General features: G+C 27.9%; 1 protein-coding gene across 1 annotated transcript in view; it reads right to left on the reverse strand.

The window, feature by feature from the left end:
- LOC111675313 (allatostatin-A receptor) overlaps nt 1–24,979 on the reverse strand; it is a 44,610-nt gene that overhangs the window by 10,092 nt on the left and 9,539 nt on the right. Inside the window, exons 2-3 of the mRNA XM_046947137.1 lie at nt 9,050–9,335; nt 8,822–8,972 (exon numbers count right to left, since the gene is read on the reverse strand). Coding sequence (XP_046803093.1) covers nt 8,822–8,972; nt 9,050–9,335 — 437 coding nt within the window. The remainder of the gene's footprint in view (nt 1–8,821; nt 8,973–9,049; nt 9,336–24,979) is intronic.

Raw genomic sequence — 24,979 nt, forward strand, 5'->3', positions numbered from 1 at the left:
TTCTTAAGGAAGACATTTTCTATACGAAAACAGTCTTCTTAAGGAAGACATTTTCTATACGAAAACAGTCTTCTTAAAGGAGACAGTTTCTATGCGAAAACAGTCTTCTTAAGGAAGACAGTTTCTATACGAAAACAGTCTTCCTAAGAAAGGCTGTTTCTATACGAAAATAATATTTCTAAGAAAGGCAGTTTCTATACGAAAACAATTTTTCTAAGAAAGAGGGTTTCTATACGAAAACAGTCTTTTTATTTAACATATTTTTTACACGAAAACAGTCTTTCTATGGAAGATGTTTTCTATACGAAAACATTCTTTCTAAAGAAGAAGTTTTCAATACGAAAACAATCTTCAAATGGAAGTTTTCTATACGAAAACAGTCATCGTATGGAAGATGTTTTCTATTCGAAAACAACTCAGTTTCTGTAAGAAAACAGAAAAAGTCTTTCTATAGAAAGACTTTTTCCTAAGAAGAAAAACACTCTGCCCTAGGCAGACAATATCTTCTCTTGGAAGGCAATCTCTGCCTAAGGAATACAGTTTGTGTATAAATTTATTGCTTAATAAAATCTTTAATTAAAATGTTATTTTTAATAACACCATAAGTAGGTATTTAAAACTAAATTCTTTTTAAGCAAATACTTTGGCAACACACATAAAAAATAATTTATAAATAAACCCTTAAAATTGTTAGCAAAAAAAAAGTATGTCTAAATATTAACTTAAGGGTAAACAAAATTCTTTTTCAACAAACAAAGAAACTATTTTGGGTTCAAAAAAGGTACATCTTTTGGATTGTTAAATAAAGACATAAAAATAAAGCTGAAAATGATGAAGATGATAATGGTTTTTTAACTTTTCATACTTATAAGTTTTTGTATTACAGATATCTACGACACAAACAAACAGGCAAACAACATAATCTAAATTTTATAATAGAAAACATTTATTTTCAAAACTTTTTTTATTTATGGTTAATTTGGGTATTTAACAAATAACTGCTATATATTGTTTACCTCATACCCTAAGGCTATCAAAAAAAAAATATGTAAAATGAAATGATAATGTTACACCGACTGACGACTATTAAAGAAGAGAAGAAAGGGTTTAGCCAAAAAAAAAAAAAAGATTAAATACTAAAAGTTATATTTCAGAACAATAAAATATTAAGAGAAGGGGAAAAACTAAAAACATTAAAAATGATGTAGATCACTTTTAGCTTGAGGCTGAAATAACAATTTAAAACTTTTTTTTATTTGTTGCTGTTTGTTCTTATATGCCCAAGAAGCGATTAAAGTGTAGTGGCTGGAAAAAACTTTTCTATTTTTTTTTGCATTTAACTCATATATTTTTTTATACTTTTTTATAATTTTTTTTTCTTTGGAATTTATTTAATGGATGTATCACTATTTATTTATTTGTTTTCATTTCTTTTGGCAAATGTGATTTTTTTGTCATTTATTAAGCAAAAGACTGACAAGTTTAACATAAACATTTAAACAATCATTCATATACAAAAACAAATATTATTAAGGACCAGAACATCCCAGTAAAGTATTTTCATATTTTGGTAATAAGTATTGTAGATAATGTAGTTATTTCATATATTACTTGGTAATAAGTTGTCGTTATCAATAAAATAAATAATTTTTTTTAATAGAATTTGTAGTCAATTGTCTATAGCGTATGTTTAACAAAGAATTAGTGTTTCTAACCGTAGTCGATTTTTAAAGTTCTTTCAAGAAATGTTGACATTTACATTTGTGTCGAAACCATTACAGATAGAATGATAAAATTACTTCTTAATGGGACATTGAGCAAGAGAATTGACTAGTAAACATAAAAAATAACTATAAACCCAGTTTTAAATCTGCAAAAGTCTTATAAGCAGTAAGCAGTTATTTTTTGGTCAACGTCGAACAAAAAAAGTAACTACTTAGACCTGATTCACACTGGGAAACTTTTTTTTTGTAAACTTTTGATTTTTGTCTGTGAGAGAAAGAAATATCAACCATCTCTTTCTCTCACACACAAAATAAAAAGTTTCTCAACAAAAGTTTCCCAGTGTGAATCTGGTCTTACACTTTTTCTCCACTATCACTTGCCTACTTACCGGGTAAGTTAGGATTTTGCTGGGATGTGTAAAGAAACTGTTTTTCTTATAAGAAGACTGTCTCTCTTAGGAGGATAATTTTCTTATAATAATTGTATTCTTTAGGTGTGTTTTCGTATAGAAATTGCCTTTCCTTTTCGTATAAAAACTTCCATAGAAAGACTGCTGTCGTAAAACTTTCTGTCTTTCTGTCTTCATATTGAAACTGACTTCCTATGTTCGTATAGAAACTGTCTTCTATAGAATTTTTTTTTTTTCGTATAGAAATTGTTTTCCTCTCTTTAGACGGTTTTCGTAAAGAAACTGTCTCCTTTAGGAAGACTGTTTTTCGTATAGAGTCTTTCTTCTTTGGAAAGACTGTTTTCGTATAAAATTTTTCTTCTTTAGGAAGAATTTTGTCCTATAGAAACTTTATTCCTGTGTTAAAACGGTTTTCGTAAAATCTGTCTTTCTTTTCGTATTAAAACTTTCTTCTTTAGGAAGATTTTTTCTAATAGAAACTGTTTTCCTAGGAAGACGTTTTTCTTTTCTACAAGAATCATACTTAGGAATACTATCAGAAAGTGTCTTCCTTAAAGAGGTCTGTTTTTTATTTGAAAAATGTATCTTCTTTAAGAATAACTGTTTTTGTATAGAAACTGAAATCCTTGGAATGACTGTTTTTGTTTAGAAATTGTCTTTCTTAGAAAAACAGCTTTCTTATAGAACAAGTTTTTGTATAGAAACTGTCTTTATTAGAAAAACTGTTTTCTTTTAGAAACTGTATTTCTTAGAAACATTGTTTTCTTAAGAAGCTATCTTCCAATTGAACTGTATTCCTTACAAAGAATGGTTTCGCATTGAAAACGTTTTCTTTAGGAAAAATGTCTTACAATAGACCTTATCTATTCCTTAGAAAGACTAAATAGAAAAGTTCTTCCTGTTATACTGTTTTCGTATAGAAAATTTCTGAACAATGTATTCTTAGTAGAAACTGTCCTCTTTTGGAAGACTAATTTCGTCCTTGAGAAGATTCTTTTGGTATAGAAACACTCTAGGTAGGAAGACTGCTTCCTAAAGAAGAAAGTTTTCATATAGAAATCGGTTTCCTTAGGAAAATGTTCTCATATAGAACTTTCTTAGAAGACTGTTATCGTTACCCATTCCATTTCCTCGATTCTATTTTTGTTTAAATTCATTTATGAAATTTAAATTAATCAAAAGACTTATGTATTGCCAACATTAAGCTGATCAAATAATGCCAAATAAATCTGTCATGATTAATTTTTGTTTAAATTGATTTGTTATCTTATTATTTAAACAATTTTTTTTTTCAATTTAAAATTTTTGCTCATTTTTTTTACGCTGTCCCTTCATTATAATAATTGCAGGACTTGTGTTACAGTCTCTTTTGTTAAGACGGATTAGGTTGCTATGCTCATGGATGCTCATGGAACTGTCAAATTTTTGTTAGGAGGAGAGTAGCCTAAAATTAAATAGAGCATAAGTAAATTGTTGTTTTTTCTTAAGGATTTCCTTTATCACATCATATTGGTGTCATGTAAGGAGAAGAAGAAATTGATAAACTGGCAAAATATACTTAAATAGAGATTAAATTGTTATTTTGTGTGCGAATGAAATTCTCTTAAGCCCGTATTTGTTAAATTAATTTTTAATAATTACGCTAGGGAGCGTAACAAGAAATTCTGCTAAATACTTAAGATGTCTGAAAAGGTGATTATTAAATTTTGAAGAAGAGCAGAGAGACAAAAGAAATGTTATTAAACTTTATACTAGATTATGTAAGACTAGTTAAGATACTATAACTACCCTTGACTACTGGTGTAAGGCAAAGTAACTAGTTGGTATATATACATGTTTCTGTTTGACATATCCAAAGTAGTTATTAATAAAGAAATACTTTTGCAAAGTTTGTTTTTCATATTTTCCTTTTTAAGCATTAATTTCCCCCCAACGGATTTCCTCAATAATAAACTTACAAATTTCAGTCTAATTTTCCCTAAAACTTTCTATATTTCCGTATTTATCCCAAAAACTTAAAATTAACCTAAGTAGTCACGCGCTTTTCGGTCCAAAAGTATATAAAAAAATCTTTTTCAGTAAATGCGTACTGAGTATGGGTGCGTGTGTGCGTTTATGTGTGGTCACAACCACATGTCTGTCGATTTCCTTTTTTTCTTGCCCTGAAATTAAGCGTCAGCACGTGCCACTCATGTGGCGTAAATTCGAAGCAGATTTTTTTCTTTTGCTGTCATTGATTCGTAAATGTTTTTAACAAACTTTAACAGTTCTTATTATATTTCTTCTCGTTAATAAAACGGAAATTGTTTTCCATTTTCTACATCTTCTTTTCTCTTTCGTTTGTTTTGATCAAATGTCTTGGTGATTTTGATTCGTCGTTAAATACAGTTAATTATGTTTGACTAAGTATGAATTAATGAACTGAAATTGTCTGTTATTGAGGAAATCAAGGAAATTATTTAATGTTTATCTATTTAAAGCATCAGTTCGATAAGTGGCTGCTTGGGTGGCTGGCTGGAAAGTTTTAACTGTCTTTGGCAACTGTTTTGATTTCTTTTTTTTTTGAAGAAATATTTAAATGTGATTTCTGTATGTGTCACTTTTCTCTGGTTTGACGTTGCAAGATAAAATTTTAAATCGGAATCTTAGGCAGTTTATATAATAATTAGAGGCTTTCCAGGGAAAATATTCTAGATTGCTTTTCTTAAACGCAAGGGAAACCTTTTGGGAAGAAACCTAGAGAATACAGGTTGATAGATAGATAGATAGATAGATATATAGATAGATAGATAGATAGATAGATAGATAGAAAGATAGATCGATAGATAGATAGATAGATAGATAGATAGATAGATAGATAGATAGATAGATAGATAGATAGACAGATAGATAGACAGATAGATAGATAGATAGATAGATAGATAGATAGATAGATAGATAGATAGATAGATAGATAGATAGATAGATAGATAGATAGATAGATAGATAAATATATAGATAGATAGATAGATAAATAGATAAATAGATAAATAGATAGATAGATAGATAGATAGATAGATAGATAGATAGATAGATAGTTACTTAGTTAGTTGGTTGATTAGTTAGTTAGTTACTTAGTTAGTTGGTTGGTTGGTTGATTAGTTAGTTAATTAGTTAGTTAATTAGTTAGTTAGTTAGTTAGTCACAAATAATTAACTGACTGAAATATGTTACAAATTAAATGAGGATTGTAATATACCTCGAATAGCTATTCGATCAACTACATAAATATTATGTTGTTTTTTACTTCATCTACACGAAAAGCTCCTCCAAAATTGTGTCAATATTCAGTTGTATTTGCCTCTCTAACTCCTAAATAAACCTTTCAAAATAGCTTGTGCTCCATTATGTTTCCATAACCGAACCATCCTTTCTTTCAATATGACTTGTGCTCTATTATGTTTCATTAACCGGACCGTCATCATGACCATTACTGTGACATTATTTTCAGCATTATTTGCTTAACTAACCACTAGGCATAGTTGCTTTAAAACATGTTCAAATAACTAACATTCTTTTACTAAGATTTACCTAAATACTTTTTTATCTTCTTTTTCGTTTTTTTTTACCAAATTTGAACAAATTTTTTCATAGTCATACTTTGGTTAAAAAACAACACAAAGGGTCCTCTTACTTGTACAAATACTTTTCCCCTAAACAAATACTTTGTGGTTTATGGCAATTTTCCAAACTAAATACAGGAAAATTGTCATCAACAGCAGCAAGTTTTTTTCGCAAGGAAATGTTTGTGGTCAAAGGTATAGAAAAGGAAAACATGAAAAAATAACACAAAACTATAAAAAGGGAAGTGGGCGGAGTTGCTTACTGTGTAGCATCATGAGCAAATACATTTTATTTGTTTTTTTATAAATTGAAAATAAACAAGATGACAAAGTGTAAAAATGCTTTCCAAAAAGCTATCCTAAAGAGCAAACACTATTATTCATGTGATTGTTTTGTCACTGTGTGTGTTGTAGTTGTTTAACCATAACGAAATTTTCTTTTTTTTTCATCCACCTTATTTGTGTTCAATTTTGGCAAAAAGAGATAAAACTGATTTCATTTCTATTTCCGGTTAAAGGCCAACGATGAGAAATCAAAACAATATACAAACAAAAAAATAATAATTTTAAATGCCAGCAGGATGTTGCAAAAGAAGAGAAAATAGAAATGAAACGAAATTGAAAACACATTTTTTTTTATAAAATTAAAGATTTATGAGATTAGAGTCACTAGAAGATTAAGATTTTCAATCTTCTTTAAATTAGTTAAATCAAATTTTTTATTTTAAAAATTGATTTCGGGATTTTTTATTGTTTTTTCAAATAAGTTAAAGAGTTTCTTATCGTGCTTTCAACCCCAATTTTTAAATAAATTCACTGTAATGTATTGATGGTGGGGAAGCTAGTTCCTATGCGCATTTCGCCGGTTGCTTAAGCCAGCTCATCAGGAAACCTTTCCCAATATTTTAGGAAAACTAGAAATGTCTTATGAAAGAATTATTTTAAACTCAATAAGAATTCAAAACGCATCTTTCACAAAACATTAAAGTTTTGACAAAACACCAACAATAAAAGTGAGTTTATTTTTTCTTACATTCCTTTTTATTTTTTATTTTTTATTGATTTAAATTTTATTGTAATGTTAATATGTTTGGTTTTCTGGAAAAATACAATTATTTAAGTCCAATTAGTGTAAATTTGAGCACTTTAAACAATCCCTTTAAATTAAGGCAAACAATACTTTATCTTTTGTAAAACATGAAAACAAGGATTCTAGTTCCTTTTAATTAAAATCTGTTGTCATGTAAAGGTTTTGTTGTTATTTTTACTAACAATGTTGTTGAACAGCATAAATGTTGTAAAGGAAACAGCTTTAATAGAAATATATTCTTTATCGTTTCATAAGAAAATAACCAAAATGGCAACATTTTGGAAAACATTCGTTTTGGAAGTTAGTCACAAAACAATATACACATTCTTTATCATTGTGTTTTTTTTTTGTTCTTTTACATGGTAAACAATACAACAACAATTTTTTTCAGTTTAAAAGTTGCTTTCCTTGTGCTGTCAAATATTTTCTTGTTCATTTTGAACCTATAACCCTCAAACCTTTTGGAGTAAAATAACAAACCAAATTATCTCCAACATGTTTTAATTTTAAAATTATTGACAATGTGATATCTACAAACCTTATTTACTTAAGTAACTCAATATGTAAATTATATTCAATACCGTAGTAACATGTTTTGCAACAATTTGTAAACTTTTGGCTTCATACATTTTTTCAGTACTAGTTCAATTCTAGTTCAGTTTTAGTTCAGATCTAGTTCAGTTCTAGTCCAATTCTAGTTAGTTCTAGTTCAGTTCTAGTTCAGTTCTAGTTCAGTTCTAGTTCAGTTCTAGTTCAGTTCTAGTTCAGTTCTAGTTCAGTTCTAGTTCAGTTCTAGTTCAGTTCTAGTTCAGTTCTAGTTCAGTTCTAGTTCAGTTCTAGTTCAGTTCTAGTTCAGTTCTAGTTCAGTTCTAGTTCAGTTCTAGTTCAGTTCTAGTTCAGTTCTAGTTCAGTTCTAGTTCAGTTTTAGTTCAGTTCTAGTTCTATGATGTATCTAATGAAAATATTTATTTTGTTTGCTGTCAATATTGATTTGAGAAATAAGTATATTCTTTTAGCAACATGTTGCTTCAATTATCTATTCATTTTTGGCAACTCTACTTTTTAGTTTTTTTTTGCAATTTTTCTTCGTATTATTTGATTTCACTTTCAACTTGTCTTTTGAATTATAATAGAACATACAATGTTTCAAAAGAAAAAAAAAATACGTCGAAAAAATACAAAAAATTTCTCATTTACAAGTGCAAATTCAAGCAGATCAAATAATGGGAATGTGATGGATTTATTTTTGCTGTCTTTCTGTCGTCTGAAAGTTTAAATTTACATATAGAAATCTAGCTGGTTGTTGCTGTTGTTCTGTGTATATCGTTACAAACATTTAAGTATATCATGTACGTCAGATATAATTGCAGTGTAAAGTACATATTTTATATGATTTCACACAAACATCACTTTTAATTCTGTTCTGGTATTTTGTTATGAAAATGATTTCAAATGAAAATACATAAAAATAAATTTACATTTATATTTATTTCTCTATTATATGACAACTGATGTTTGTAAAATTCAGACGCATAAATATATTCATACCTTTGAAAAAGAGACAGACAGACAGACAGACAGACGGATAGGTAGCAGACAGATAGACTGATATAATAAGTGTAATAAACTGAGTTAAAGTAAAACTGTTAAATTTGTATTGATTGATAGATAATTAAGTTATATTCATAGAGTACTTGATGTTTTTTTAGCTAGATTTAACTATTATTACTTTATATATAACTATAAGAATGATTATCCCTGTTTATACATCCTGTCCACTGAATATTTCTGCGTCTGTCTAGAAAATAAGTGGTCATGCACGTGCGAAATCTTATGTGACAGTAATCGTTGAATAAACATGAACACAAATCAAAAGTTTGTCACCTAAATAAAATATGACAAATTTGCAAAAACCAAAAAAATAATAAATCATGGGATAACAGAAGAATGACATTAACAAATTGCTTCTAATGTTGTATGACCGACCACACTTACCTGAAAACCCAATAAACTCCAAACCTCTTTATCGGATGAAAAGACACAGGCTGTATAATCGTGACCATGAAACTGATATATTCTTACCGAATGAGCCAATGCTACTGGTATCGCTGTGGTTATAATTAAAATCCAAGCTAAAATTATCGCTCTAAAAATAGAAAACACAAAATAAAACAGAAAATTTTACTTAATCTGTGAAATATTTATCAAGAAAATTCTACTTACAATGTGGCATTTCTTTCCGTTCTCAGTGACATACTTGTCACTGGGTGTACTACGGCCAAAAAACGATCGAATGACATAAGCACTAGCGTATAAACGCTACAATGACACGTCACAACAATCATGTATTGAACGAATTTACACCATAGATTTCCAAAAGGCCATTCTGGCAGCACATAGTCTGTTGCTGTAAAAGGTACACAGAATATAACAAATAATATATCCGAAACGGCCAGATTTATGATCAGCAGATTTGTTGTCGAGCGCATTTGTTGATTAGCCACCACCACTGGAACGGTAATTAAGAGATATAATTGAAATTTTAGTAAAATTGTTAAAACTTGATTTTATCAGCAACTTTTTGCGAGAAGCAAAAACACTATGTTGATCGATTGTTGCTATTAAAAGGAATGTTCAAATGTAGCCATCAATATAAGCTTTTGCTTTAGCAGCATGTTGTTAGAAGTATTTCAATAGTTTTGTGTTGTGCAACATGTTGCTTTCATTATTAATATGTTTAATCAAAAAGTTTACAGTCTAGACCTTTGGACATAACCCCAGTCTCTATACTACCACAGCAGTCTAGACTATAGTCTAGTCTATAGTCTAGTCTATAGTCTAGTCTATAGTCTAGTCTATTGTCTAGTCTATAGTCTAGTCTATATTCTAGTCTATAGTCTAGTCTATAGTCTAGTCTATTGTCTAGTCTATTGTCTAGTCTATAGTCTAGTCTATAGTCTAGTCTATAGTCTAGTCTATAGTCTAGTCTATAGTCTAGTCTATAGTCTAGTCTATAGTCTAGTCTATAGTCTAGTCTATAGTCTAGTCTATAGTCTAGTCTATAGTCTAGTCTATAGTCTAGTCTATAGTCTAGTCTATATAGTCTAGTCTATAGTCTAGTCTATAGTCTAGTCTATAGTCTAGTCTATAGTCTAGTCTATAGTCTAGTCTATAGTCTAGTCTATAGTCTAGTCTATAGTCTAGTCTATAGTCTAGTCTATAGTCTAGTCTATAGTCTAGTCTATAGTCTAGTCTATAGTCTAGTCTATAGTCTAGTCTATAGTCTAGTCTATAGTCTAGTCTATAGTCTAGTCTATAGTCTAGTCTATAGTCTAGTCTATAGTCTAGTCTATAGTCTAGTCTATAGTCTAGTCTATAGTCTAGTCTATAGTCTAGTCTATAGTCTAGTCTATAGTCTAGTCTATAGTCTAGTCTATAGTCTAGTCTATAGTCTAGTCTATAGTCTAGTCTATAGTCTAGTCTATAGTCTAGTCTATAGTCTAGTCTATAGTCTAGTCTATAGTCTAGTCTATAGTCTAGTCTATAGTCTAGTCTATAGTCTAGTCTATAGTCTAGTCTATAGTCTAGTCTATAGTCTAGTCTATAGTCTAGTCTATAGTCTAGTCTATAGTCTAGTCTATAGTCTAGTCTATAGTCTAGTCTATAGTCTAGTCTATAGTCTAGTCTATAGTCTAGTCTATAGTCTAGTCTATAGTCTAGTCTATAGTCTAGTCTATAGTCTAGTCTATAGTCTAGTCTATAGTCTAGTCTATAGTCTAGTCTATAGTCTAGTCTATAGTCTAGTCTATAGTCTAGTCTATAGTCTAGTCTATAGTCTAGTCTATAGTCTAGTCTATAGTCTAGTCTATAGTCTAGTCTATAGTCTAGTCTATAGTCTAGTCTATAGTCTAGTCTATAGTCTAGTCTATAGTCTAGTCTATAGTCTAGTCTATAGTCTAGTCTATAGTCTAGTCTATAGTCTAGTCTATAGTCTAGTCTATAGTCTAGTCTATAGTCTAGTCTATAGTCTAGTTTATAGTCTAGTCTATAGTCTAGTCTATAGTCTAGTCTATAGTCTAGTCTATAGTCTAGTCTATAGTCTAGTCTATAGTCTAGTCTATAGTCTAGTCTATAGTCCAGTCTATAGTCTAGTCTATAGTCTAGTCTATAGTTTAGTCTATAGTCTAGTCTATAGTCTAGTCTATAGTCTAGTCTATAGTCTAGTCTATAGTCTAGTCTATAGTCTAGTCTAGTCTATAGTCTAGTCTATAGTCTAGTCCATAGTCTAGTCTATAGACTAGTCTATAGTTTAGTCTATTGTCTAGTTTATAGTCTAGTCTATGGTCTAGTCTTTAGTCTGGTTTATACTCTACTCTAGTCTAGTCTAACATATATAAATAGATGGATTTTTAATTCATCGTTTTAACTAAACTTTTTTAAAATTCGGAAACATTTTTGCTGCTGCCCTTGTACATGTTAAGCTATTAACTAGCAATTCATTTACTCAAAACTATGTTTTAGGCACAAGTTGCAAATTGCAAACCAACCTTAACTGTAATCTAATATTTAACAATAAAATCCACTTCATTTCATTTGTAATTCTCTTTAATATTTTTAAATTATGTAACAAATTTAACTATTTTTTCAATGATTTTTAACATTTTCATTTAAATTAAAGTTGTTGTCGCTTTTAGTTGAAATTATTTCAAGCAACATTAACACAAAACAAAAAAACCCATCAACATTATTTCCATACACAATTAATGAGGTGTTCTGGACGCCATTCATTACATTGATTATTCAATACTCTTTTGCCTTATTTCTATTCAAATTTAAATGATTCAATAACTTTTGTGTTGAAAATATAAACGCTTTCAATTTGTATTGCTGTTGAAGATATTAAGTATTGATGTGGCTGTCGATAATGTTGCTATTGGGATGTGTTAATGATGTGTTTTGATCCCATTACAAATACAAATGATGCGCATATAATTATCATAAGCTAGAGTAAATATAATTTTTTCATATCCAAGAGAAAACATTTCTTGTTGTTGAAGTTAATGGTTAAATGAGTTGGCAAAAAAAAAAGAAAACATTGAGAAAAACAAGTCATAAAAAACAGAAACTTTTGTTTTGGCACAAATGTATTTATAAGGAAAGAACGAAAAACACTGTTATTAAGATTTAAGATAAACTATATTAAAAAGTATAGTAAAATCAAGTAGAAGTAGTGGGGTGATTGATAAATTGTTAATTCAAATTGTTTTTGGGCCTAGTTCAGTTCAACTTCTGTGTCGCCCAAAATTGTAAACAACTTAATAAACTTTTAGTAAATAAACAACTACTGGGGTTTCCAAATGCTTAGGATGAGTTTCAAAATTTCTAAAAAATTTTTAAGAAGATTCATTTAAATTTAATATCATGAACTTAATTAGTGATTCAGCATTTGATGTAACTAAATAAATTTAAAAATCCAGCAAAATTATTATTTTTTATTTAAATATTTGAAGAGTCATTTTACAAAATATTGCCATTCACATGTTGGAGAACAGGCCAGACTCTTGTTTCTTTTTAAAATTAGTTAAAATTTCATTAACATGTTATTCTAGTTTAAAACTCTCTTACGATGATGAAATGAGATTTCGTAATAAAATTAAAATTTAAAACTTATAAAATTTAAAAACTAAGACAATTTCATTTTAAAATAAAGCCAGCAACATGTTGCTGAAAAATATATAAATATAACTTATTTTCTACAAGTTTTTTGTACAAAAATAATTCGCAAAAGAACAAATTTAATAAAATATTTTTATTTCATTTCGTCGCTAAGAACATTGAGCAATATTTCTATGACTTTTTTAACAACATGTTGCCAGTTGTTGCCGAAACCTATAAGACTTTTGATTATGTGATTGATACAATGAATGTTGTGTAGTTCTTTTTAAAATTTGTTGCAGAAACATATAAGGCATTTGCTTCTAGTTTAAATAATATTAATCATATGTTACTTTCACAAAATGTTTTCAGAAACATGATGATTTTAATTTTTTATGACTTAGGTGTCAACATGTTGCCAGATGTTTATCATTTTGCGTAATATGAAATTTTTAGGCAGATCAAAAAATAATTTTTAAAAAATGTTGCCACAAACATGTTTCTTAATATTTATAAAGTTATTTTCTGTATTTATTTAGAAATCTTTAAATTGTATTAGTGACTACAAATGTTGCGAAAATGTATGTGATTTTGTTAGCAACATGTTGCCAAAATTTTTGAAAAAAATAATGAAAACACCGTAACTGTTTTTTAAGAATTTAAGATACATAACAAAATGTTATCAGACAGATGCTTCAAAAACAATCTGTTCAAAACTACATTTTTATCAAAATTTGATTTCAGTTATTGATGTTTTTATTTAAAATTGTACCAGCAACATGTTTCTTTACATGTTTAATTTTTAAACTTTTTTTAAATTGAAATTAAATTAAATTTAAAGTGAAAATAACAAACTCAATTTTTTAAACAAATTTAGTTTTATTTAAAAAGCAACATGTTTGCAGCAGTTTTAAAGTAGTTTTATCAACATGTTGCTTTTGTTTTATAAAAATCCTCATGTTGCTCATGTTTAAAAATATCTCTAAAATTATATAAAAATAAATTTAAATTTAATAATTTTTTTCACTTTAATCACCAACATGTTGCACAACCTTTTTATTACAAACTTGGCAACATGTTACTAAAATGTTTAAAAAGTAAGAAAATATGGAACCAATTGTACTTTAATACTGCTGTTGTTTTAAAAAATAGTTTTCGAAATGTTGCTGGTTTTAAAATATCGCCTAAATTATACATAAAGCATTTTCTAGATTTTATAAATTTACAATATCTGATGAACTTTCAAGTAAAATACAACCTGCAACCTGCTTAATCACATATTTTTTTCCATCAATCTGATATCATTCGATAATATTTGCCCTTTCAAATTTTTCAATTTCCCTCTATCTTTCACTATTACAATTATAGTTATTATTCTCACTCTTTTCATCATTAGTATTCTGCAACATCATCATCATTCTGCCAACATGTGGCAGTCATTTCGTTCTCCTTCTCATCTTACAAAAGACATACACTAACATTTAAAACTGTAACAAATAATAAATAAGTGATAAAACAACAAAGTCGTAAAAAAAGCAAATCATTTTACAAAGACTTTTTTTGGTGGACTGTTGTTGTTGTTATTGTTGTTGTCAGCTCCTTCCAATTACATTGTTCGAGGATGTCTTTGTTTTTTGTCATTGTTTCAAATTTCTATTGTTACTGGAGAGATGAAGATGTGATGTTGCACGTTTTTTTTTTACGGGCGGCTATTGTTACTATCTAAACAGAGATGGGCTTATTATGAAATTTTGTCTTGGGTGCATAGCAGCAAAAAAAGATGTAACTATTTTTTAAAAGTATTTTCACAAAAAGCGACAATCATTAAACCAATATTGCAAATGAATATGTATTTAGGATTAACTAGTGCCCATGGCTGCATTAAATGTTTGTTACTGTTGACTACTCAAGTGTATATAGCTTTTGTTGTTTTCATTAAAAATTTAAGTAAAAATATTAAAATGAGCCAACAACATCATCTTCATACCAATACCAGGACGTTCAACACATCCAAACATTGTTTCATTGTTTTGACAACAACCAACAGGCGTTTGTAATTAGTTACCAATTTATATATTGTTTTCAGTTAAATGAACTTATTCCGCTTGAATATAAAAGAGAAAAATGAAAAAGGATTGTTCATTGTTCCTGCTTGTCGTACTTACACAAACACACACATACATATATGTTTGGCAGCATTTTAGACGTTCTTTTTGTTGTTGTTTCATGTTAGAACGTATGTTAAAGGGACCTCTAGATGCCAAATGACTAATGAACACATGTGCTAAGGTATGTGCCCTGCGAGATTTACATTTTTGTTTAACTTTTTAAAAATAAAAACTTGGCTGACATCAACACAATTAATTTTTGCTGAAAAGCCATATTTTTAACTGTTTCTTTTTAGTATGGCGCCCATTTTTTTTAAACATCTGTTATATATATATTTTCTTCTAATAATATTGTTATAAAATTTATAAAATTTTTAAAATATTTAGAATTTAAAGAATTTCGCATGAGGGTCTGTTTTGTAGACCTTAGTTCTAATAACAGGATTTTGGATTATTTTAGTGTAAGTATTTACTAAATTATCCCAAACAATATTTTCTTTATAAAACTTTCCACCAAATCTGATTTTTTTTAGAAAATTTTGTCCCAATACGTACTTTTTATAGAAAAGTTTGTACCTATTATGTTTTTCTTTAAAACATTTTTATCTCAAACATCATTTTCCATGAAATTTTTTTACCCCAAACAAACGGTAGACACAAGTACGAATCTACGTTCCCACGACAATCGGTTCTTCGACTCGGTGTTCAACGAACAACGACCAATAATTTTCAACCCAGCCCCACCGACGTGTGGCTTCACAACAACAACAGTACCAATCTATCAAATAAGCCGAAGACCTTGTTCTTGCTCAGTGTGTTCTCTCAGTGTTGTAAATCTAGTATCAAAAGAGTTTTTTTCTGAAGTATAAGGTATAAGGCCTGACAAGACCCGTATACCCCTTCTTTCATCCTGTATTATATATATTTAACACCAACTCATATCCAACGCGTAGTCCCACAGTCACTCCTCTGTGAGGTATCTGTTGTCAATAGCATCGAACTTGTAGACTTTACGGTGCCCCATTCTTTTAAACGCAACTCATTCTTCAGGCGAATTTGGATTTATGTGGATTCCGAAGAAACCTCAAGCTCCTGTCAAGTGACCATCCGTAGTACCAAATTATGTGTTTCTCTGGTTTGACTATATATCAAATTATTCCAAGGATTGTCCGAGGAGTAAAATGACATCACCTGTTTATACTTTCGACAGACTTGAGGTACTAGTAGCACCTCTTTTCCACGGGATTGTAAAAATACTCTTCTAAATGCCACTTCTAAATGAGTCATTTATGAGCCCCACTTCTGATCAATTATGACTCATTTTTTAATCTTTATTGAGTCATTAATGAGCCAAATAACTTATATATTATAGTCATTTTTGACAAATACAATACAACAGAAAACAGTTTTTGATCTTCCGACTGCGCGAAATTTAACTACAAACTAAATCGTTAAACAATTATATTTCAAACACCTAGAAGACCTATTTATGATTGGTATACATTTGGTTACTGTTTTTTTCAAATAAATCAGATTTTAAACATTAATTCGAATTATTTAAACTTAGTTTAGTGATTAGTCGTCCAACTATCTTCCGTAGAAGATCATTAAACATATAAAATTATTATAATTAAAGCATAATATAATTTCAATTTCCTTGACAGAAAATCGACTTTATAAATATTACACAAATTCAAATATTTATACATTTAATTTTATAAACGAAATGAAAATTATATCAACTCATTTTAGGCCACACAAAATGTTTTGCAAACTCTTCCAAAAGAGTCTTTTCTGAGCTCCATTTCTAATCAATTTCGACTTATTTGTTGAATCGTTTTTGAGTCATTTTTAAGTGTAAGTTAAGCTATTTAATTAAAACAAAAACTATTACATAAGGAACAATTTTAGATCTTCCAACTGCTTGAAATATGACCACAAAATAAGTTTTTAAAACCATCATGTTTTAAACACCAGGATGATCAATTAATGATTGCAATACATTTTGTTATTGTTTTTCAAATATTCAGTTTTCAACCATATATGGAGATCATTTTCGAGCCATTTTTTAAGGGCTCAACTTATTAATCACTTTTAGGTCATCAAAAGGAGTCAAAAATGACTCAGTTTACTGATTAATCATCCAACAATCTTCCAAATACTAGCTTGTTTATTCTATGAAAAATCTTGTTCCAAGCTGAATGGTCTAAAGAAAATTTAGTTCCTAGTTCTAGACCCAAGTTTCTATAGGAAATTTTTTCCAAACTCATTTTAGAAAATTTTGTTAAAAATATTTTTTCCCATAGAAAATGTATTGTTTCAAATTAAATTTTCTTTGAAAAATATTGTACCAAACGAAATTTTCTATAGTAAGATCTTTCCCATAAAATTCCTTAAAACTCAAGGTTAAAAATTTGAAAAATGTCATCAACCCTGCCATTCGTCACCTTTAAAGCTTTCGTTTTAAAAATAAAACCCCTTTTGATTGACTACAAGTTAAATCAAATATTCCATCAGTGGTATGTTAATCGCTTTTTCCCAGCCAATTTACACAAAAACGGGCATGAAGCGAGCGTGAAGAAGAAAAGTGAAGAGAACTACATTATGATACTGCAGTATTCAGTCAAATGAAATGATGACTAAATTTCCACTTGATCGCCTTTTTCGTGTTTTCAAGTGTTTGTGTGTGTCAAAGAGAGAGACATAAAGACATACACACATATAAACTCTTAAGCAATAAAAAAAGGAGGATTCAGTCATTTTAAAACATTTCATTTGGAACTTAGAGATGAATGACTGGGTTTCACTAACAAACTGACAAATGCTAAAATACATACTATGTACTACTTTTACAAAATTATATATTTACACATATACATACTTATATATTTACACGCTTACATACTTTTGAAACATATTAATATATGTATGTATGTGTACTACTTCTGACTTAAAATCATACAATGACAGTGTGACGCCTTAGTTTACTGACTGACAGACAGACTGGTTGGCAATCATAAGAGTACAAATTTGTCTAAGTTACCGGATTTTACAAACAAACATTCAACATTATTCCATTGTATATATACCTATGTACATATGTATGTGATATATAAAAGTACATATTCTTTATACGTACTGTGGTGCAAACTTTGTAATTTTCTGTTTTTTCTTTTCTCTGTGTGGCATCATTATAAAGTACAACGAGTAGTAAGTAGTTGTGTTAAAGTGACAAGAAGACAAGTTGACTAAATTCAAAATGAAAAACTATTATTACTTGTTTTTTTTTGTTTGGTTTGTTAGTCTCTTTTAAGGACACAGCATTTGATAAATGACTGGATTCGGTTTTTTTTAATATTTGGAATGGCTTCTTGAACGCGTTGGTTGGAAAAAATTTTTTTGTGGTTTTATTTTTATTTTTTTTTTCTAAATTAATGAACTACTATTTTACTGTGTAATTAACTTTTTATGTGAAAAATTTAAAAAAAATGAAAATTAAAAACAGTTTTGTTGATAGTTGTTAGTTTTTTTAAGGTACTTAGTGATGAAAACATTAAAGTTTAAAATGATATTTTTAAAGGTTTTTAAAACATATTCTTTATTTATCTTTATGTTTATAAGTAAATAATAAGTATGAGACTATAATTTTAATACTGATTATCACTAAAAGTCATAGCTTTAGCTAAGTGGGTTAACTGTTATAGCAACATTTTTAAAAATGTGCAACAAATTAGTTACAAACTAGAGATTATAAATAAAAAAAAAAAAACATAAAAAATATCCCCCTCAATATGAAAACAATAACTTGCCACACACTCACCCACTCAATAACAAAGTGCAAATAACAGGAAACGAAACTAAAACGACTACATAACAGAGTAAACGACACAAAAAAACGATTATTATTATAAAAAAACGAACGCCCACATTGGTTTATAACACAGTTGCACATAAATGCAAATAAAAAAGAAACAACAATCGTAGCCGAGGCAATGATAACAATTTTTCCTCTTTATTTTTTTTTTAACATTCCTCTCTAGTTTTCATATGAAAACTAACTTAAAATTGGCAACACTGTTGACCACACACAAACACCCACATTTAAGTAAAGACATTTTGTTTACATCATCATACACATCGTGCAACAAATGCACAAATAACTCGACATAAATCTATTTTAAGAAAATCGTGTTTCGTTTCTACAAAAAAATGTTGTCCTAGACTCAATTTTTTGTACCAAACTGGATTTTCTATAAAAAAATTTGTCTCAAAAAGAATTTTATATAAACAATTTTGTCCCAAACAGAATTTTCTATAAACAATTTTGTCCCAAACTGGATTTTCGATAAAAAATTTTGTTTCACACTTTATTTTCTATAAAAGGTTTTACACTGAACATGATCTTCTATAGAAAATTTTGCTACAAAGATGATTTCCTATAGAAAATTATGTCTCAATTAGGATATTCTATGGAAAATGTAATCCCGAGCAGGATTTTCTATAGAACATTTTATTCCAGACATGATTTTATATAGAAAATTTTTTCCTAACCATAATTTTCTTTAGAAAATTTTGTCATAAACTTAACTTTCTGAAGAAAATATTGACCCAAATGGGATATTCTACAAAAAAGTTTATCTCAAACAATATTTTCTCTATAAAATTGTATCCCAAACATGATTTTCTTTAAAACATATTTTGATAAATATGATTTTTTTTATAAAAAATTTAGTCTCAAAGCGGAAAATTTTCATTAAAGCACGATTTTCCATAAAAAAAAATTGTCTCAAACTCGATTTTTTGTGGAAATTGTTGTCCCAAACAGTATGTTCTATAGAAAATTGTATCCCAAACTTAAATTTATAAAGAAAATTTTGCATATTTTTTTAATGATTTTCTATAGAAATTTTTGTCCCATACATAATTTTCTAGAAAAATTATATTCTATTATATTCTATTCTATAGAAAATGTGTTTTCAAACCGTAATTTCTACAGAAAATGTTGTCCCAAACATGATTTTTGATAGGAAATTTTTTCTATAAAAAACCAAACCAAATTTTTTTGGTGGCGTGTCATAATGTCCAGTGACATAATGTTCATAGACGTTATGACGTACTAAATTGAATCATAATGTCCATTTACGTTATGACAATTTCAAAAGTGTCACAATGTCCATTAGCAATGGGGCATGAAATCCATGGATTTCAAAGAGTCCATTTATCAAAAAAAGGCTTAATTTTGCGAAGCCGGTGTTCGAAATTCCCCAGAGTTTGAAATCTCTGCGTTCGACCGAAGGCCGGCTATCCAGGACACTTTTTAATAGGACTCCAAAATGTAACACACACCAAATTTCTTTTTGGGATAAGAGTGTCCCTTTTCTTAAATTTTAAACAAATTTTCTAATACATTTCTGTTTTAAAAGTGTCACAATATCCATGAACATTATGACATTTTAAAAAAGTTACAGAATGTCAATGGACATTATGCCTTTTTGTAGTGTGTCATAAGGTCTATGGACATTATTACACTGGGATTTATGACACACAACCAATTCTTTTTTAAAAAAATTTAGTTTCCTGTGAAAAATTTTGCCCTAAACATGATTTTCTGTAATAAATTTTGTTCCAAATACGATTTTTCTAGAGATAATTTTGTTCCAAATAGGATTTTGTATAAAAAAATGTTGTCCGAAAGAGGATTTCCTATAGAAAATTATGTCCCAATTAGTATATTCTATAGAAAATTTTATTTTGAAAATAATTTAGAAAATTGTATTCCAAACAAGATTTTGTTTAGAAATTTTGACTCAAACATGATTTTCTATAGTAAATTTTGTCCCAAATCAGATTTTTCTAAAAATAATTTTGTTTCAAATATTATTTTGTATAGAAAATTTTATCCCAAATTGTATTTTACTATTAAAAATTTTGTACAAATTGCATTTTCTACAATATTCTCTATGGAAAATTTTGTGTTAAACAGAAATTTCTGTAAAAAAATTTTGTCTCAAAGTGGTGCCCCTAAAAATTGTATTTCAAACAACATTTTCAAGAGAAAATTTTGTCCCAAACTTGACCTTTCATTAAAAATTTTAAACTCAATTTTGTTTATAAAATTTTGAAAATCTTGGGCCAAATTTAATTTGTTTAAAAATGTTTTCCAAGATTTTCTCTTCAAAATTTTTGTCCAAGTTTTTCTTTAAAGGATTTTGTCTCAAACAAGATTTTCGTTAGAAAATTTTGTATCAAATGGAATTTTCTGTAAATTTTTATAGATAGTTCTAAACAAAATTTTGTATCAAACGAAATTTTCCATAAATTTTTATAGAAAGTTCTAAACAAACTTTTCTTTAAAAATTAAGATTTTTTAAAAAATTATTTTGTCAAAATTTAAATTTTTAATAAAAAAAATTTCCCATTATTTTCTTTTTAAAATTTTTTTAACAAATTTTTCTTTGGAAGATTTTATCTCAAACAAGAAAGATGTTTTTTATAAAATTTAGTTCTTAAGATATTTCCGAAGAAGACTGTAAAATATACTTTAAAAATAAAAACCCTTTCTTCTTTCCATTAACCTTTTCTTATATTTGCCATTTGATTAATAACACTAAATGTAATAATGTATGTACATCATACAATAATATATAAACTGTACATAAATTCCCAAATTGAAATAATTCCTTTGGGGTCATGTACTTGGCTTGGAATATGTTCATACATATGTTCACATCCGTTAGCATTCTCAGCCACAGCAACATCTCCGTACCTGTCGGCATTTCTATTCATTCATCTAACAATGATTTAAAGCTCATTTCGTATGCCTTCTGTCAATTAGAAGGGGGAGGTGGTGTTTCGTTAACCTTGAATGAATAATTTTTCTAGTATATGTATTTTTTTCTCTTTAATGTTTTTGTTTTTATTTCTTCCTTTTCGTTTTCAATTCGTCTTTTTAAAATGTTCTTCGTATTCTAGCATGAGCTGAAGTGTTCTACTCATGCAAAAATATTTGCATTGTTTGTGTTCTTTTCAATGTTGTGTTATTATTGTTGGTAGAATGTTTGTGGTAATATTGTTTAAAGGATAAGACGAAGGAGAGGGGGTGAGGGGTGAGCATGAAGAAGAGACTCTTATTTAAATTGTACTAAGAGTTTACAGTTACTTTAAAGCAACAGTCGTTGAAAGTATTCATGAATATGTGTATGAATGTATGTATGTATGTCTGTATGACATTCGTTTCAGACCAGTGGTATTCCCATTAGGGTATTGTCTAGGTTGTGTGGAGGCCATAGAGGGGAAAAATATGAGTGTGTCTGTATGTATGTATGTATGTATGTATGTATGTATGTATGTATGTATGTATGTATGTATGTATGTATGTATGTATGTATGTATGTATGTATGTATGTATGTATGTACAACATATTAGCAACAATGCACAGTCATGTTACTGCACACAAAAGAATGAATAAATACAAATATATAAAATTCCTACACAGACTCATTTGAACATTCTAACATTTATAGAGACACACTTATACACATGCATAAGCATTTACTGCTGTATATGTATGTATCTGTTTATTTAGTTGTATGAACATGACTTGAAGGACACTACTGCGACCCACATACATTAAACACTGATTTTTATTTTCCTTTTATACTCATGTGTATATGTATGCGTGTATGTGAGCATTAATGTTTGTGTATTGGTATTTATATTTTTGGAATACTTGCATGAGCTTATTTTCCTTTTTTGCTGTTCATTTTCAAGTAGAAGAAAAAAAAATCTTTTAAAACAAATCAAAGTCATAGAAATTTAATTTCATTTTATGAAAATTAAAACATAAATTGTTTTCTTTCAAAACCTGTAGTTGTACACACTAAAGGTACTAAAGGGAATTTCAAAATTTCAAATTGATGCTTGTTTATGAAAATAATTGTTTAAGAAAATTAGAATTCCATAAGGTGTACTAACGTCTGCAGTTATTGTTTTTAAAACAAAACTCATTTTTCCACAACAACAGATTACAATTTGTTTAAATTTACATAATATTTGTAAAGCATTTTTATAATTTCATAAAAATAAATATTTTGTCAATATTTAGAAAATGTTCTTCTAAGCAGGAGTTTATATGAAAATTGTTGATCAAAAAAATGAATTTTACAGACATATTTACAATAAACTATAATTTTTAAAATAATTTTATATTGAAAATTGTGTCCCAAACTAAATAGTCTAATAAAATTTGATCCAAATTTTCTATAGAATTCTTTGCCCTAAACTAGATTTTATATAGAAAACTTTGTCCCAAATGAAATTTTCTATAAAAATTTTACTTAGAAAAAATTTTTCTTAATAAGAAAAATAAGATTTTCTATAGAAAAGTGTGTCCCAAACAATATTTTCTATAGAAAAATTTTGTCCCAAACTAGATTTTCTATAGAAAGTTCAGTCTCATACAAAATTCTCAATAGGAAATTTTTGTTTCAAACTCAATAAACTTTAGAAAAATTTTGTCCCAAATAAATTTTTGGGAAAGTTAAAAGAAAGATACTAGATTTTCTATATAAAATTCTGTCCCAAAATGAATTTTTATAGAAAGCTTTGTCCCAAACAAGATTTTAATAGAAAATGTTGTCACAAACTGGATTCTCTATAGAAAAGTAAGTCCCAAACTAGAATTTTTATAGATTTATTTGTCTTAAACAAGATCTTTAATAGAAAATGATGTAACAAAGGAGATTTTCTATTCAAAATTTTGTCCCAAAATATTTTTTTTGATAAAAAAATTTTGTCAAAATATTTCATAGAAAATTTTCTACCAAACAAGATTTTAATAGAAAATGTTGTCACAAACTAGATTTTCAATAGAAAATGCTGTCATAAATTAGATTTTCAATAGAAAATTTTGAACCATTTGTCAATTTTCTATAGAAAATTCAGTATCAAACAAGATTTTCAATAAAAGTTTTGTCAAAAGTCAAAAACCTAGAAAAAATGTTAGCACAAACTAGATTTTTTTAAAGAAAATTTTGTTCCAAACTAGATTTTCTATAGAAAATATTACGCCAAATTAGATTTTCTATAGAAAATTTTGACCCAAAACTAGATTTCTACATACAATTTTGTCACAAAATTAATTTTTTTATAGAAAACTTTGTCCCAACTAGATTTTCTATAGAAAAGTATATCCCAAACAAAATTTTCTATAGTAGTTTTGTCCTAAACTATAGAAGATTTTGTCCCAAATTCCAAACATAAATTTCCATAGAAAAGTTTGTCCCAAATTAAATTTTGTATATTAATTGTGTCTTAAACTAAATTTTCTATAGAAAATGTTGTCACTTTTTACAGAAAATTTCATCCCAAACTGGATTTCCTATGCAAAATTTTGTCCCAATCGTGTTTTGATTTTTATTGATACAAAATTTTCGTAGTAAACTTGTTGTCATGTCCTCACTTTCGGAAACAAAATTAGAGAAACATTGTTTCAAAAATTTCATTATTTCCAGAAAAATAAAAATATCTTTTTCCTATTTCCTGTTTTCATTTCTAATACCTAAATATTTTTTTATTAATGAAACAACTTCTTAGAATGTAAATATTATCTTACGATTCTCTTTATTCATTTCCTCAAAAACAAATCCAAGATTTTTATTCTAAACCACAAAAAAACAAAAAAAAAAACAAACCCTCAATCAAATGGTATAGATTTTGATTGAAATCTTTTTAATATTTACTTGTCATCCTGTGTTCATGTACAAAAAAAAAACGAAAGAAAAAAAAACTAAGCCGGAAATTATTGCTGCCATTACAGGTGAATTATGGTTGAGAACAGATTTAAATAATAAATAAAAACCGATTGCCAACACATTCAAATCTAAAATAAATTTACTTTCAAGGTAAAGGCACTGTGAATACATGACAAGAGATTTATAAAAAGTCTTTATTATTAAACACAAATCCTTTAAACAAAGTATTGTTTTTATTATACTTTTCTTTTTTGCTTTGAAAATAAAATCTTACAAAGATAATTTTCTTAGACTTTAAAAATAAATATTTTAAGGATTTAGTTTCTTGTTACGTCTTTGTTTTTGGCTTTTGTTTTCGAAATCTATTTTTAAATCGAAACAAACATGAAAATAACAAAGAGAACAAACGTATCTCATATATATAAAATTTTCTATAAAATGAGAAATAAAAACACAAAAAGAAACTAGAACAACAACAGCGATTATCTATAGAAAAACACCCACACTATGATGTGTTGTGTGTGCACATATACCTTCGTATACAACTTTGTATTGCTATTTTCGTTTTTACTGTTGTTTAAATTTTTCACTTTTAAAAGATGAACAGTTGGAAGAGAAAAGCAACAAGAGAAATACT

This window comes from Lucilia cuprina, chromosome 3 (assembly GCF_022045245.1).
Source record: "Lucilia cuprina isolate Lc7/37 chromosome 3, ASM2204524v1, whole genome shotgun sequence".
In the NCBI taxonomy this organism is placed as follows: domain Eukaryota; kingdom Metazoa; phylum Arthropoda; class Insecta; order Diptera; family Calliphoridae; genus Lucilia; species Lucilia cuprina.